This window comes from Phlebotomus papatasi, chromosome 1 (assembly GCF_024763615.1).
Source record: "Phlebotomus papatasi isolate M1 chromosome 1, Ppap_2.1, whole genome shotgun sequence".
Classification (NCBI taxonomy): Eukaryota; Metazoa; Arthropoda; class Insecta; order Diptera; family Psychodidae; genus Phlebotomus; species Phlebotomus papatasi.
In genome coordinates, this window is record NC_077222.1 from 28,665,953 (window position 1) to 28,681,373 (window position 15,421).

The window sequence follows — 15,421 nt, forward strand, 5'->3', positions numbered from 1 at the left end:
ATTTTCATCGTGATATTTTTGCTTTCGGCGCATCTTTTAGGTCAGTACAATTTCATGAAATCAAAATTCGCGTCCCTTTCTTTCTCAAAAGATTTGTATAAGTCTATCCTATACTTTCGTTCTCAAAATTGGACTGAACTAAAATTAAGAGTATGAAAGAATAGCACAGATATGCAAAGCTTTTATGAATGAAAGGGATGTGAGTTTTGACCATGAAATTTTCCTGATTTAAAAGGTGTGCCGGAGCTTATTAAAGTTTTTCTCAAATTAAATTTATAGTTAAAGCGTAAGGTAGTTCTTAAAAAGTAAAACACCGAACCTCTTCATCCAAGGGTGCAATTCTATAGTGCTTTTAGTTTTAGTCATGAATTAGGGGAAAGCGCGCTACCTTCGGACGATTTATGCATCGCACAAATAATTTTTTCAATGTGTTATAAATGAATTTGGCTCATTATAATATTATACTTTAATAGCTAGTCCAATGCCTCAAATTTTCAGAAAATCCTTTAGGTGAAATCCATAAGGAACATAGAGAAAAAAATGAATTGTCCGAAGCTTGAGTCGTCCGAAGATAGCGCGATTTCCCCTATAGCTCTAGTTAGCTTTACATGTTTAGGAGAAATAGCAATTTTTCAATAATTTCAGTATACCAAGTACGATTTTAATCAAGAAAATAACCATGAATAAGTCTGATTGATCTACTAAATGTACTGAATTTATCCTATTTCTCTTAAAAAAGTGTACTTACTTATGAGACTAGATCTGCCAGTCATTGATAAGTATAGGGGAAAGCGCCTTACCTTCGGACGACTGAAGTTTCGGATAACTTAATTTTTTCTGTTGTTATGGAATTGATTCATTATGGCTCTTTTTTATTATTAAGAATCTCACCTAATATTAATATTTTAATAGGTCAAACATATTGAAAAAACATTAGATCTTCGAAGTTTGAGTCGACCGAAAGTAGCGCGTTTACCATTACTTTAGGATTGGATTCCAGGAGGGGAATTCTGTAACGCTCTGGCAATGTCAAAGCTCTTTCGAAAATGCGATTCTGTAGCCGTGACATTGTCATTTCAGCTCACATGACATTGTCAAAAGTCACATATTTGAGATTTCTGACAATTCAAATGAAAATGAATTTTGTTAAACAAATCAACAAAGACGGACTGTATTTTCATAAAATCACCAAGTAATAGGATTTCATTAAAAATTCAATGAATTGAATTTTCGAACTCATATGATATGCCAAAAAAAGCTCGAATGGCATTGTCAGGTTTCGAACTCACGCGTGACAATGCCACGAAAATTACAGAATTCCCCTACAGGTTTCTTTATTTGTATCCTAAACATCAAACATCTCTTGATGATTCTCCTTATTAAGAATATTTCGTGTTAAGCTTATATATTTTCCGGATAAATTCCATTAGGTCAAGGTCGGCTACTACTTTTCATTTTCTTTAATTAGCATTGTATGAAATGCATATCAGAAATTGGGAAACTCATAGTTGTTGTATCAGTGTTATTATAACAACAACGATAAAAAAGAAAAAGTAGGAAAAAGCTTTCAGGCATCGCACACAATCTTGTTTCGAACACTTTTTATTTTTCTTATTATAATTATTTATTTTATTATTATTTTATATTTATTTTTACTGACCGTTTTTAACAAAATACTGATTAATCTGATGCAGCCAACAATTCGAAAAGGGCAATCTGTAAATTTAAAAAAAAATGTATAGGGTAAAGCGATACAAGTTGTACATAATGTTACAAGTTGGACAATACGCCGGTACAAGTTGGACAGGGATTTTTTCTTGATAAATACAGTACTATTTTTTTTAAGCACAACGAACCTAATTATAAAACTAAAGCATTAAAAATATACAAATAAAAATGAAGTAGGGGAGACAGGGGTAGAATTAGCCAGCAAATGAAGCTTTTTTTTCGCGCATGATTTGTGAAAAAATGATAAAGTTTGTCTAATGTTTTTATGTTTCATAAGTAACATTAAGATATTGGCTGTATAAAACCGTATAGTTCAGAGCTCTCAAATCCTTGGCTTTTTCTAGAGAGGACAATGAAAAAAGTATGACACATTGGCTACACCTGCCCCGGCCTGGGTAGATTTAGCCACTTTCGGGGTGCTATTTGCCACCAGTTTTCCAGACGAAATTTTAAAACTGGAAATACCAAGTGTTATTTCACTTGATCCACTGAAGCCCACTGATACTAAATATGTAACTTAAACCTAATGAAAAAGACTTTAGCCGACTTTTTTTATGACATTTTTGTAATTGCGGCAAAATTAATGAAAATATCCTGAAAAAATCTATTTCACAAATTTTTCATCCGAATGGCAATATTGCTTGGAATATCAATAGTACTCTTTCATCTAACAATTATCCATGTATTAGTGAAAAATCATTGATAGTTTTATCCGGCCACGGAAGAGTAGCTACAACTGCCCCGAGGGCTGTTTTAGTGTTTTTCATCTTATATAAAAAATTGGATAATTATTATCCAAGTGAAAAATATTTTTTAATTAGGCTTATGAAACCAGAAACGAGGTAAAACTATGAAATCTTGACTACAAACTCAGAAAACCAAATGCTGGTCCAAAAACTGAAACATCAAAACTACAGTTTTATACCCATTTTATAAAAATGCTTCTAAATTGTAGGATAACAGGATCAGACTTATAAATATTTCTGGGAATATGGGGATGTGTTCCTACTTTCATTAAAAAATACTTTGCTCAAGGTACATTTTAAGGGAACCGAGAAAAATCCACTGTCTACTTCTGCCCCTGGCTAATTGTACCCCGGTCTCCCCTACTAAATTCATCAAGATATTGTACCATTTTCCAACTTATACAACTTTACCCTACGTTTTTGGTTAATTGTTTATGAACAAATATCTTCCTTTCTGTATCCTTTCCATCTATTACTCAACTGCCCAGCTCGTAGACGTAGACCTATTTTAAATGGCACGTCCTATCAAATAAAATAAGTAAAAAACGCATTATAACTTAACCTATAATAAAATTTATAGTTCTAAATGTTATTTATATAACCTGGGCATTAATAAATAAAATTCTAAAATTCTAAACCTAAAGAAAATAAATAAATTTTTCACTAAATCTGTAGTCTGATTAAAAAAAAAGCTCTTTCCTAATTCATTTTTCTCTAAATGTCTAAATATTTATAATCGTTTCTACATAATTACATTGCACGCAGTGTTTCTCTTTGACACTTTTTAATATTTTTGAAAATCTTTCGTCAAGGAAAAACTCGTAGATGCAAAGAAAAGACAAACTAAATTAGTGATTTTTGCATAGTTGATTAACTTTACGAGTTTTGTTAATGCTAACCATGATTTTAAGTTTTATTTCGTATTGGAATAATTTTGCAAATAATTTTTAAACAAAAAATAGTTAAAAGCTACTAAATTTTGTATAATTAAAATTTCACAAAACTATTAGGTTATTGAATGGGTAATAAATGTAAGAATGGTAAGAATCCTAAGAATTAATATAGTTGGACTTTCAACAAATTTCAATCAATTTATTTGTTAATAACTAAGTTAAAGAATTGGGAATATTCTGCCAAAAATTTTTATATTCAATTAAGGCTATTAGGAAAAATCAAACAAATTCCTTGAATTAAAAAAAAATGTGCAGAAATTGTGCCAGAATTTTCTTTAATTCAGAAAGATCAATGTATCAAGAGGCGCGCTTTGTTGAAAGATTTTCAAAATATTATCTATTACAATACAAATTAAAATCACGCTATAAAAATCTTTGCTTACAGTTTAATGAAATATATATGACAATGTTTAGCATTAAATTTCATTACAAGCAGAGTTGAGTTTACTCAAATGTTTCAGTTACGTATTGAACCATATGGAGCTGATGGCAATATTTCCACGATGACGTTATTGAATTGTATGTCTGTTCTGTTTTTTTTTAATTACTATGTCTTCTAACGATTGATGAAATTAAATTGTAGCAAAATCACTCAATTCGCCGAATTTTCGCGAGGATTCCAAAAATGTTGCCCATAAAATTGCGTCATACTCTTGTCTGAGATAATAAATGTACAACTTCGTGAGAATTTTAAAATCATTCTTGCTATAAAGTGCTTTTATGTGATTAATTCACATCTTTTTGGCAGCACATTGCCGATAAAGCCGTGGTTTCAATTAATTCTTGCATCTTATTTGTCTGCTCTACTTTTTCAGGATCATCACGCGAATTCAACCAATATTTTGCAATGATCTAAAAAAAAAAGATGGTTTATGTTGTTAATGAATCTACTTGATGATGGGTGTGGGCGTGAAATCCATTAAAAAGTGTGAAAAAAGTCACTACAAAACGGTCAATGATTAATTTGTGCGAAGTATAAACAAATTCAAAGACCGTGAGCAGTCCAATCCAAACACTACCGAACTGAAGTACTATAGGGTAGAGGAATGGTGTGTGGCTACACTAAGGATACAATTGCTTACAGTTTGGTACAGGTTTTCGGTTAACGGAAATAAAATTTTGGCTAGGATTCTTATGAATAAAATTGTTTTAATTATGCAAAATTCTCCACATCTGACAAATTGGGCCTAGTTAGTCAATTACAGCCAATGTCCAGGTTTATTTTGATTTTGTTTTCATCTCCATAGTTCTAAGAACATTTCGGAAAAAATAGGGTCAGTTAAATTTTGGTGAATAAAAAAATTCATTTGATCAGTAAAAAAAATGAAAAGATTTAGGGGAAAGTCTTTGAATGCGGCAGCCTTTGAATATTTAAATTTTTCTATTATTTTCCAAAGCAAAAACCCTATTGTCTGAACTATAGTAAATACAACTAACTATTTTCTATTAACTTCGATTAACAAAATAGAATTTTTGCTTTTGAAAATAAGAGAAAAAAAGTGTTTAAATTCAAGGGCAGACCACTTTCCCCTATAACTTCTCAATTTTATCTTTGCTAATAATATTTCATTATTTACAAATCGAAAATACGTTATGTAGCCAAGTAAATAAAAAAAAAGTTATATAATTTTGGTTAATTGGTTTTGAATATAAAGGAAGAGTACCAGCGATCGGCAGTGTTACTCGGATCGTCAGGTTAATACCGTATTGATGCTCCAAACAAAATGAATTTTTAAAAATTATTAGCTACTTTTTGCTCTATACATTTTGTTACTTTTTACCCCAAGTGGTAATTTTTAATAAAAGGATTTTTGGAGAGAAGAACTTTTGTGAAATTCTAAAACAGATAGCGGATTCGTATTCAAAAAGTCTAAATTATTTAGAAAATATTCACCAGTGCATCAATTTTGGAAAATAAGTAGGTAATAATTGTTATCTTCTGCAAGGAAAATATTTCAAAAATAGGGCTAAAAATTTCGATATTTTTTTTATTTTCTAAATTTCTTGTTCGAATTCTAACAAACTTACGACATTGAAGTAGGTCTACGCAGGCTATCTATAGAAAATAATTTGAGCCGCTATTTTTTTTTCCTTGGAAGATATTGAATTTTGAATTTTACGATTTGTGACTTTCTGCCTCAGTATCCCCTACCTTTTCTTAAAGGATACATAATTCAAAATTTCATATTTCAAATTGTGCATAACACAAGTTCTTAAAGTACCAATAGGTATTCCTGTGACCCTAAATATTCAAACTCAAATAAAATTAATTATTAAAATTAATTAATTAATAATGGAACATAAATAAATATTTATGTTTCATTTAAAGATAGAAAATTCATGAATTAAAAAGAAATTGCTCCAGAATCCTGCATAACTTTTTATTTTTTTTCTTAAGCATTAAAAATTATGGATTTTTCTAAACTGTACTTAAGAGAAGGCTTTAAGGCTTCGAAAACACTCTGACTTCGAAAACTACATATTTTTCTCATATTCATTTAATTAATTTATTTGAAAAACATAAAGTGTTTGAAGCCAGAGTGTCTGGGAAACCTTTCTCTACAAAATTTGATTTTGGTTTAACAAATTTACTAAAATGCTGACCGAAATATTGCTAGGGTAAGTGTGCCAAATTCCGGCCAGCTTGCAATTTCGGCCACCTTTTTTGTTCCTCGAATTTCCATGAACTTTTAGTTTTTACATACTCTAGAGATACAATGAAAAAGAATAACAAAAAATGTAGCTTCGACAAACGAGATGACGTGAAAAAGATATTGGAAGAATTCCCGAAGGGCAAGGAACTATGAGAATGAAGGTGGCCGAAATAGGGCACTAAAGCTATGTCTATATTTTTATTTATTTTAAAATATATTAAGAGTGATTTTAGAGTAAATAAAGACGGTAAACTCTTTACAAGGGTCCCAGCAACACTCTTACAAAAGAAAGAATAAAAAAAATCAATTTGTATTTAAAATATTACATCTCAAACTTGAGACTTTGACGCTTGAATGCAACAATGCCGAAATTTGGCACACTTACCCTATATGTATTTTTGATAAAAAAAATAATTGAGATTTCTCTGAAACGGCTAGAAGTGTAATACTGGCCAAGACCCATGCCACTGCCCTACTTTGAAGTTGTGTAGTGAGTGTAGTGCGGAGGAAATGGTTGATGTAAAAAAAGCTTCGAAAATTATGAATGAATATGTCGTCACATGGCTTGAATGGAACGGCTGTTAAAGTCCAAAAGAAGCTGGAGCTACAACGTGTAGACGCCTGGTGCTATGGAACTTTCGGTGCTTTCGTTGGAATGCTTGAGTAAAGTGGCGGGAGGAAAGTGATGGGGATACAGTGGGGCTGGCTTTTTTGGTGAAGAGAATGAACTTCAGTTTGTGCTATTGCCTTTTTCTAGCCTGGTACTTGGTGTCTACATTTGGGACCGACTCCATTTTCTTTGACATCCACCCAGAGGGAGAGGCACTTTCAAAATCCCAAGTGGCTCCAACTGTGAACCCACTTTTCCTCTGGCATAATATGTATTTTAGGCGATTACTCCACGATAAATTTAGAATGATGTATAGTATTTTTTGCTGAAGTACAGAAATAAGTTTGTCGAAGAAATTGTGCAGCTTTTGTATTTTGATTGAATGCGTCGATGAGGCTTCTGCCAAAAAATTATTCTTGGAGTTCAACGCGGTCCAATAAATTTGATTAATTCAACTAAATTTGCCATCAACAAACAACGACTTAATTAATGAGGACGACACACCTCCTTGGCAGGAAGTATCTAAGTTTTCTTTCTATTCTTTGCAGGTTGCTGGCAAGCGAGAGCCCTCTCAGGAAGCTGAAGCCCAACATTGGATTGAGACAGTTTTGGGTGAACGTTTCCCCCAAGGAGTCCTCTATGAGGATGTCCTTCGCGATGGTGTTATTCTGTGCAGGCTCATGAACAGACTGTCGCCTGGAATTATCCAGCGGATTAATACGTCCGGCGGTGATTACAAAATGATGGACAATATCAGTCAGTGAGTAGCGGCAAAATTTTAATTATATTTACAGCATTCAAGCAGTGTGTGGCTCGCTTCTGAGCGCCTGCTATACTTGGAGCACAATGGATCACCATTTTCTGTACATACGCGTGAGCTCCAATTGCCCCAAACACTCTGGCGCTCCTCCATTGCCGGCCACTCTGTTCCCCCGCCTATTCCATCCATGTAGCAAAAGGCATCCGTTTGATTTCTCCTTCCCCTGGTGCTTCGGTCACAGTTTGAGTATACAATGTGGAAGCATGGCGGGAAGCTAGAAGGTAGGGAGAGTGCCATTTCTCCTGAGAGATGCCAAGGGAGGGTCCCCGGCAAAATCCGCGTCGTGGGAATCTCAACGGTCTCTCTAATGCCACCCGCTGCCGTCTTGTTGACTAATTTAGACGCAAACCTGTGCAAACTAGCTCCCTTTTGTTTGTCGTCCTCGGATAATTTAAATTTCTTAGCATAAAGATTGGACGATGTAACCAGGCAGCAGAAACAAGCAACATGCCTCGCGTGTTACAACAATCGCGCCAAGTTAACCCTTCTTTGACCGATTCGGAAGAACCGAAAAACTATTTTTCAATTAAAAAAGACTCCCAAGAAGCAAAATAGCTGCTTTATAGAACCAAGTATTACTGTGTTATCACACTTGCACATTAAAATTTTAATATGATTCACATTAATTGTCGCTGGTGAGAGTCCAAGTGTGTAATTTGTGTGTTTGAATCATTTTATATTCAAAATTTGATCTATTTGTTGATAAAAAGGTAGACTTGGCCCGCAAAGTGTGATATAAATTGATTTATAGCATTAATGCGAAAAATTAATGCGATTTTCTCTTTAATTTTTTAATGTGAAAAATATTTATGCTTTAGGTAAATTTAAACTTATTTTTGCAGGCCAAGTCCACTTCTTTATCAATAAATAGAAAAATCCTAAATATTAAGTGACTCAAAGACACAAATAACATATTTGGACGCTCACAAGCGACAATTAATGTGAATCACATTAAAATTTTAATGTGCAAGTGTGATAACACAGTGCACTTTTAAAAGAATTAAATTGAAAATTTTCTGTGGAAATTCCTATAGCAACTCTTGAACCTTAAGAGTGCGCCACTTGACTTATAGTAATCTCAATGATGGAAGCAAGAGCGTTATAAGTAAATAGATAGGTCTTCAGTTCTATAGTGCTTTACTTAGGGAATTCTATAAGACTATTTTAAGAAAAAAATTGCTGCTTGGGCTCTTAAGTACCCATGAGAACTTTGGCTAAATTAGCCAAAAATCTGATAAAAATCAGACCAGTAAATTCTTATATGAAATTTAGCACTCTACGTACCATAATTATAACGAATGATCAATGCTTTTAATTAACTTGATCAATATTAAAATTTGCTCTCATGAATATACATAGGGTAAGTGTGCCAAATTCCGGCCAGCTTGCAATTTCGGCCACCTTTTTTGTTCCTCGAATTTTCATGAACTTTTAGATTTTACGTACTCTAGAGATTATACAATGCAAAAGAATAACAAAAAATGTAGATTCGACAAACGAGATGACGTGAAAAAGACATTGAAAGAATTCCCGAAGGGCAAGGAACTATGAGAATGAAGGTGACCGAAATAGGGCACCAAAGCTATGTCTATATTTTTATTCATTTTAAAATGTATTAAGAATGATTTTAGAGTAAATAAAGACGGTAAACTCTTTACAAGGTTCCAAGCAACACTCTTTCAGAAGAAAGAATAAAAAAAAAATCAATTTGAATTTAAAATATTTCAAACTTAAGACTTTGACGATTACATGCAACTATGCCGAAATTTGGCACACTTACCCTATTCCAAAAACCAGTCTCAAAATTTCAATATAATTTTTATTTCTTTCTTATTTTTTTATATTTCCTAATTGAATCTTTTAAAACGTAGTACCAAGGTGTTTTTTGAAAGCTATCTACGGTAAAATTTTGTAGCCTTGGTTGATTTTTGGAATATACAGAATATTGTAATTTTAGACTCGTCAAACTTGTCTCCAATCTCTACTACCTTTTGAAAATTTTTGAAATTGTCTTCCAAATAAATTAGAATTAGCTTCACAATTGGTTCGTGGAACTAATAATATTATGGTAAAATCCGGTTCTATTTAAAAATCAAATTAACTAAATTAAATTAAAGAAATAAATGCCCATATTTCCCCAATTCAAATGTGCTCCATTTATTTCTAATTATTTTTGAACATCATCTCTTATTATTTCTTTCATTTATTATAACACTTTGAATTTTGTCAGCATAATAGACTTTAGAACGTTCTTTAAGGATTAAAAATGATCCGGTTACGGTATTAAATGCCCTTATGATAGAACTTAAATTTTCAATATGATTTTGAACAAAAGACAAAGGAGGGTTTTTTTCCGACTTCAGTCTTCCAAGTGTTAACCTGCCACGGCAGTAGCGTTCATTGCCCTATCGCGTGGTTTTCAACAGATTTGCCTCGAGTCTCTTCTTGGCGCCTGGTAGAGCACTTGCTGCTATGCCTGTCAGATTGATGTCACGGACAGCACTGACACTACAGTTGCGGGGCATGTGTGCACCTCACCTGCTCCCATGTCTCCTCTTTGGATTAATCGAAAGGGATGTGGCCGTATGGGGCGACCGTATGTCAAGCGAGTAGTGAATTTTAGCAGAGAGGCAACAGGAATCAATACGAGATGAATTTGCAGGAGCTTGCCAACTTCAAGACCTTGAGGTCTTGTCCACAACTTTACGAGGCTTTCAGAAGTTACTGGAGTCATTTCGCTCCCTCGCTATCGCAATCGGGGGTGGCGCAATTCGCGATTCACAGCCTGGTACTCCTCGTACTGATTTCTTTTTTGTATTTTGCAATTTACACCCCAATGAATATTTTTTATACCATCGCAAGGGTAGGAATAGAACTTGTAGGAATACTCTCTGTGGGATTGAGACTGAATTGAATGAGAAAATAAGCTGACTTAACAGATAGTTTGTTATAAGTTTGGATTAACTAGGACTTATAAGTTCAATTTTGTAGGATTAGTGTCATGTAATGAGTTATTGTTAGTGATAACCATTACTTTTGGGATTTTCTATGACTTGTTCGTTTTTAATTTACTTTTCTTTTTTAGAATTATCTCATAAACTTATTTAATAATTGTAACTACAGGTTAGGCGATTCATTTTGCAATTGGAAAATCAATGGGTTAATAATTCATAGCAGATAAAGCATATGAATTAAACATCTTTATAACATTAAGAATTTCTCGGTTTATAGTTCAAAAAATTATTTAATTGTTCTGCAATTTTAATTTTATCTTTGTTAAGATTTAACTTGCTGGGAAATCAGAAAATAGACAAAAGATAGCTGACAGATGACTATTACCTTACCAATCAATAAGCTTTAAAATTACAAATTTTTTCTATGTGTTTCTTATGGATTTCATCCATAGCTTTTTTTCTGAAATTTGGGATACTGGACTAGCTATTAAAAAATTAAAATATAATATTATAATGGGCCAAATTCATTTTTAAACATAAAAAAAATAATGATTCGAAGTATAAATCGTCCGAAGGTAACGCGTTACCCCCTATGATTTTATAATTTTCTATATATATCCAGCAGGTTTACGGTTACTAGAAAATCATTAAAAACAATTATGAAATTTTACTAAAGATTGCTAAAGTTTAAAGACACTAAAGTTACTAAATAAAAAGATAAGTTGTTACATACGCAAAAGGAGGCTATTTAATCAATTATTTTGTAAATCATGAAAATGGGAATCAATAATTAATAAATTTTAAGATAAATAAAGGGACTTGATACAGAATTTTCGTACTTTTAGGTGTTCGGATTACTGTATACAAAATTTCGGTCGGCTTACAATTTCGGCCATTTCTTTTACCAATTTCATTTACCAAATTTCCATGCATTTTAGTTTTTGCATACTCTAAATATTTTGCAAGGCAAAAAAACAAAAAATATCGCTTCGACAAATGAGATATTGTGAAAAAGATTTTGGAAGAAATCCGGAAAGACAAGGAAACTTGAGAATGAAAGTGGCCGAAATATTACTCAAAGCTATGTTTATATTTTAAACCATTTTTAAAATGTTTTAAGAATGATTTTGGATAAACGAAAGACGATAAGCTATCTACATTACAAGGTTTTAAGCAACAGTCCTTAAAAAGAAATAAATTAATTTCTAATTAAAGTGCTACATTTTGAACTTAAGATTTTGACGCTTACATGCAACTTCGTCGCAATTTGATACAGTTTACTTTAGCAAAAATTGGGGTTGTAGGATTAAAAGATAACCAGGATTTTGATTACAAATTTATTTCAATTTCAAAAATAATTTTTATGAATAGTTTAAATTAGAATAGATTTCATTAGATTTAGATAAGGTTCCCGGTTGAAATCCCAAAAGGGAAAATCCCGAAAGCCAAAATTCCGAAATCTTAAAACTGTCGTCATAGCTACTCCCACAATTGCACCCTGGCTTGTTGGAGTCAAAGGGAAATTTTCTGTGTCTTGGGAAATTATTATACACATTATCCTCCATATAATTTCATCTCTTTCAGGATTTTGAACATTCGGGATTTTGGCTTTCGAGATTTTTGCTTTCGAGATTTTGGCCCTTTCGGGATTTTGGCATTCGGAATTTTGACTGCCTTCGTAGTTGAAGATAAATGATAAGGGACGAGCTCTTAAGGCAAGCACGTGTATGAGCACCTTGGCCGCCAAAAGTTTCTATAGAACCCCCAGCATTCCTTTTAATGATTTATTCCCTACGAAGGACCAATATGAACAAACTTTCATTGCTAAACCTCTCTGTGATACCCCTGCCGAAGGCGTAACTCACGATCTAATACTAAGGACGCTTTTATGACAAATCATTCGGGTCTGAGAACGGGTTTAACTATATTGGACAGAAGTCAATGAAGTTTGGTTTTTTGTTTTTTAATAAACTTAAGTCGTTTAAATAATAAATTGCAAACCTATTCCTAATGAATTGTATACGTTTGCAAAAATCCTGTTTGTTATAAATGTTAGTATTTGAATCCATTCCTGGGCCGCTTCTAAGCCGCTGCGGTGTCATTGCCTTCTGGGTCTTTGTTACTGTACCTATAAGTTGGAGAGCCTAGCCCACAGAGGCAGTCCGGTCTAGAATGTCAAAGAAGAAGAACGTGTACTTGGATCTCTTGATGTGGCATCTAGTTACATACTTTGAGAGCCCATTCTCTCTCAATCCTTCTAACATAAAAATCCGAACGGTAGTTTATAGTAAAATTAAATTCAGCAGAATTTACTTAGAAACTCACTATATAAAGCGAAATGTGAATTTTAAAGTAAATACTAGTGTTTACAAATTAACGAATTAACTGTTAAAATATCTCTTCATGAAGTGCTTTAGAACTAGAATTTTTGTTCTGGCTAAAAATTGTTATCCACAATCTTAGGTTTAACTTTAGTAGAACTTTAAGAATCAGGATATCATTAGAAAAGAAATCCGAATTTTTATTAGAACTCCATACTTTGTTTGCTAACAAATAAATGATCCACATGAAAACTCATTGCGTTATTTATTGTATGGTTATCTTCCATTTGAATTTTTCGGTTTAAAGTTTAGCAAGAAGAGGCAAAACACAATATAAACCCTTTCACGACTAGTTTGCAAATGGCAAAATATTTTTGTTGCAAATATTCTTGCACTTACAATACAATGGTTAAACATTTGTTTCGGAGTACTAGGGTCACATACCAATGTGATCATTTCTCGAAAGTCATTTATTAAAATTAAAAGACTTGTATAGAAGTTCTTATTATGTAATTAAAATCATTTAATAGGTGAGCAGGAATATAGCTATATGTCCTATAATTTTCATTCTATTTACTATTTCCATTTAATCTATTAATTTGGATGTAAATTGTTTAAACATATTTACAGTTTGGGTTTTTTTTTCACATGGATGAATTTAATTTCGAATCTGATGTTTAACTTTTAATAATAATTAATAATCATAAAAGCAGTAAAAAACAGTTTTCAATCAACAGGGGTAATTTGAAGAAGAAAAAAACATTCTATTTTAAATCACTTTTTTTATAAACAATGCAGAGAAATTCTTCATGTTCGTACAATAAAAATTTAATTATTTCAAATTCGTAAAAAAAACTTTTAATGCAAATTTAGAGCACTTTCTTCTTAATCATGTCAGTGAAAACTCATTCAGATCTTTATCGTTGTTTTATGATGATTTATTATGCGTCCTAAGATTTTACACGCCTATCCAGCTGATGCTTATCTCAGTATTAGCATTGATTAAGGGGGCGTTTTAGCAAGTCATACGAGAAATTGCGATGGTTATCTGTGAACCGCCTATGCTACTCTTGGCTGCATCTGGGTAGCTTCTGGGACCGCAGCAGTGCCTGAAGCAGCCACATGTGACTGCGGCTGTGGCATTTGGAAGAATGCGCGCCAGGGAATCTAAGGCAAATGTCGGGTTTGTCACACTTGGTGATGCGGGAAAATGTGCGCGCCTGGTATTTCGTGGCACAGAATTGCTCACCACAACAGCACTCGATGCTGGCTACAGAAATGGGTATAAAGGCAAGCAAATCTGCGCCACTTGTGCGTGCAGCATCAGTTTTATGCGCCTCGAGTACTCGGAATAAGAGCTCGTTATTCCCTTCCCTCGGAATTTTTCTCACTCATAAAATCATCTTCAATTTTTTTTTCATTTCCTTTCATTTGCAGATTCCAGCAAGCATGCATCAAATACGGCTTAGCTGATGTGGATCTTTTCCAGACCACGGATTTGTGGGACCGCAAGAATATCGCTCTCGTCACCCAAACCATCTTTGCCGTTGGACGTGCAGTAAGTGAAGCAAAACTTTTTTTTTACGGGGGAAGTTTATGATATTTTATGCGCGTGTTGCTGCAGGGAATGATCTCTAAAATTACAACTTGACTTAGACACACTTCAGCTGATATTACGTAAAGAATTTTTGGTTTATTACAAAGAAATTATTATTAACTGTGTCCATTGGTTATTATCGCAATTATAGCTGGACACGAGGCGCTTCTCTTTGCGGCTAAAACATCAAAAGTTACCTCTAATAATTTCAATTAAATATTATTGGTTTATTCCAAGTTTGACCAATATGACAATTGAAAATTTGCTTAATGAATTATAAAAAAAAAATAATTTAAAAGTGATTGGCCATAATTAGGGGAGAACCGGCATGTGAGACATTTTTTTTGTTTTGACTTTAACTCTTTGACGACGAGACCGTTTTCGCGGACCGAAAATCAGCAATGAAAATGAAACCAATGAACAAAACCAGTAAAATTTCTTATATCTGGCCTTCTAAAAGCCAACAGAGTCTGATTTGGTGTATTTTTTGTGTCTATGAACGATAGGGACAAAAATAGCCCAAAAATTTAAGTAATTTTTCTAACAATACTAATGAATGATAATTTTCAATCTAATGAAAAATATAATGTTTAATTGTAGTTTCCTTTCCCAAAACTTTTTTGTTTAAAAAAAATTGGAAGTATAAAAAATATTTAAAATTAATTTTCATTATGAGAATTTAAAAATTCGTCATTTTTGAGCTTAACAATTTACTATAATAGCAGATAGCTGTAGACTTCCAAAAAATATCCTAGATTCCTTCAACCTTCTATTTTGTAATTACGTACAAACATAAGGAAAAAATTACTTTAGGTAGTCAGGAAAAATAATTTTCTTTATGGAGCACCAGTGTTCCAATCGTCCTTAAAGGGTTAAGGCATTATTTCTGAGTCTCAAAAAATTATTTTGAAATTGTTTATAGCGCCTAGTATACTCGCTATAAAATAATTTGATTAATGCTTTTGTCACATTTATTTAAATAAACAAAGAATAATCCACCGAGTCTCACACATGCAGGCTCTCCCTTCCTACAAAGAC

General features: G+C 32.8%; 1 protein-coding gene across 1 annotated transcript in view; it reads left to right on the forward strand.

The window, feature by feature from the left end:
- The window catches only part of LOC129799582 (muscle-specific protein 20-like), a 39,304-nt gene that overhangs the window by 20,023 nt on the left and 3,860 nt on the right, over positions 1-15,421 (forward strand). Inside the window, exons 2-3 of the mRNA XM_055843607.1 lie at positions 7,240-7,451; positions 14,224-14,344. Coding sequence (XP_055699582.1) covers positions 7,240-7,451; positions 14,224-14,344 — 333 coding nt within the window. The remainder of the gene's footprint in view (positions 1-7,239; positions 7,452-14,223; positions 14,345-15,421) is intronic.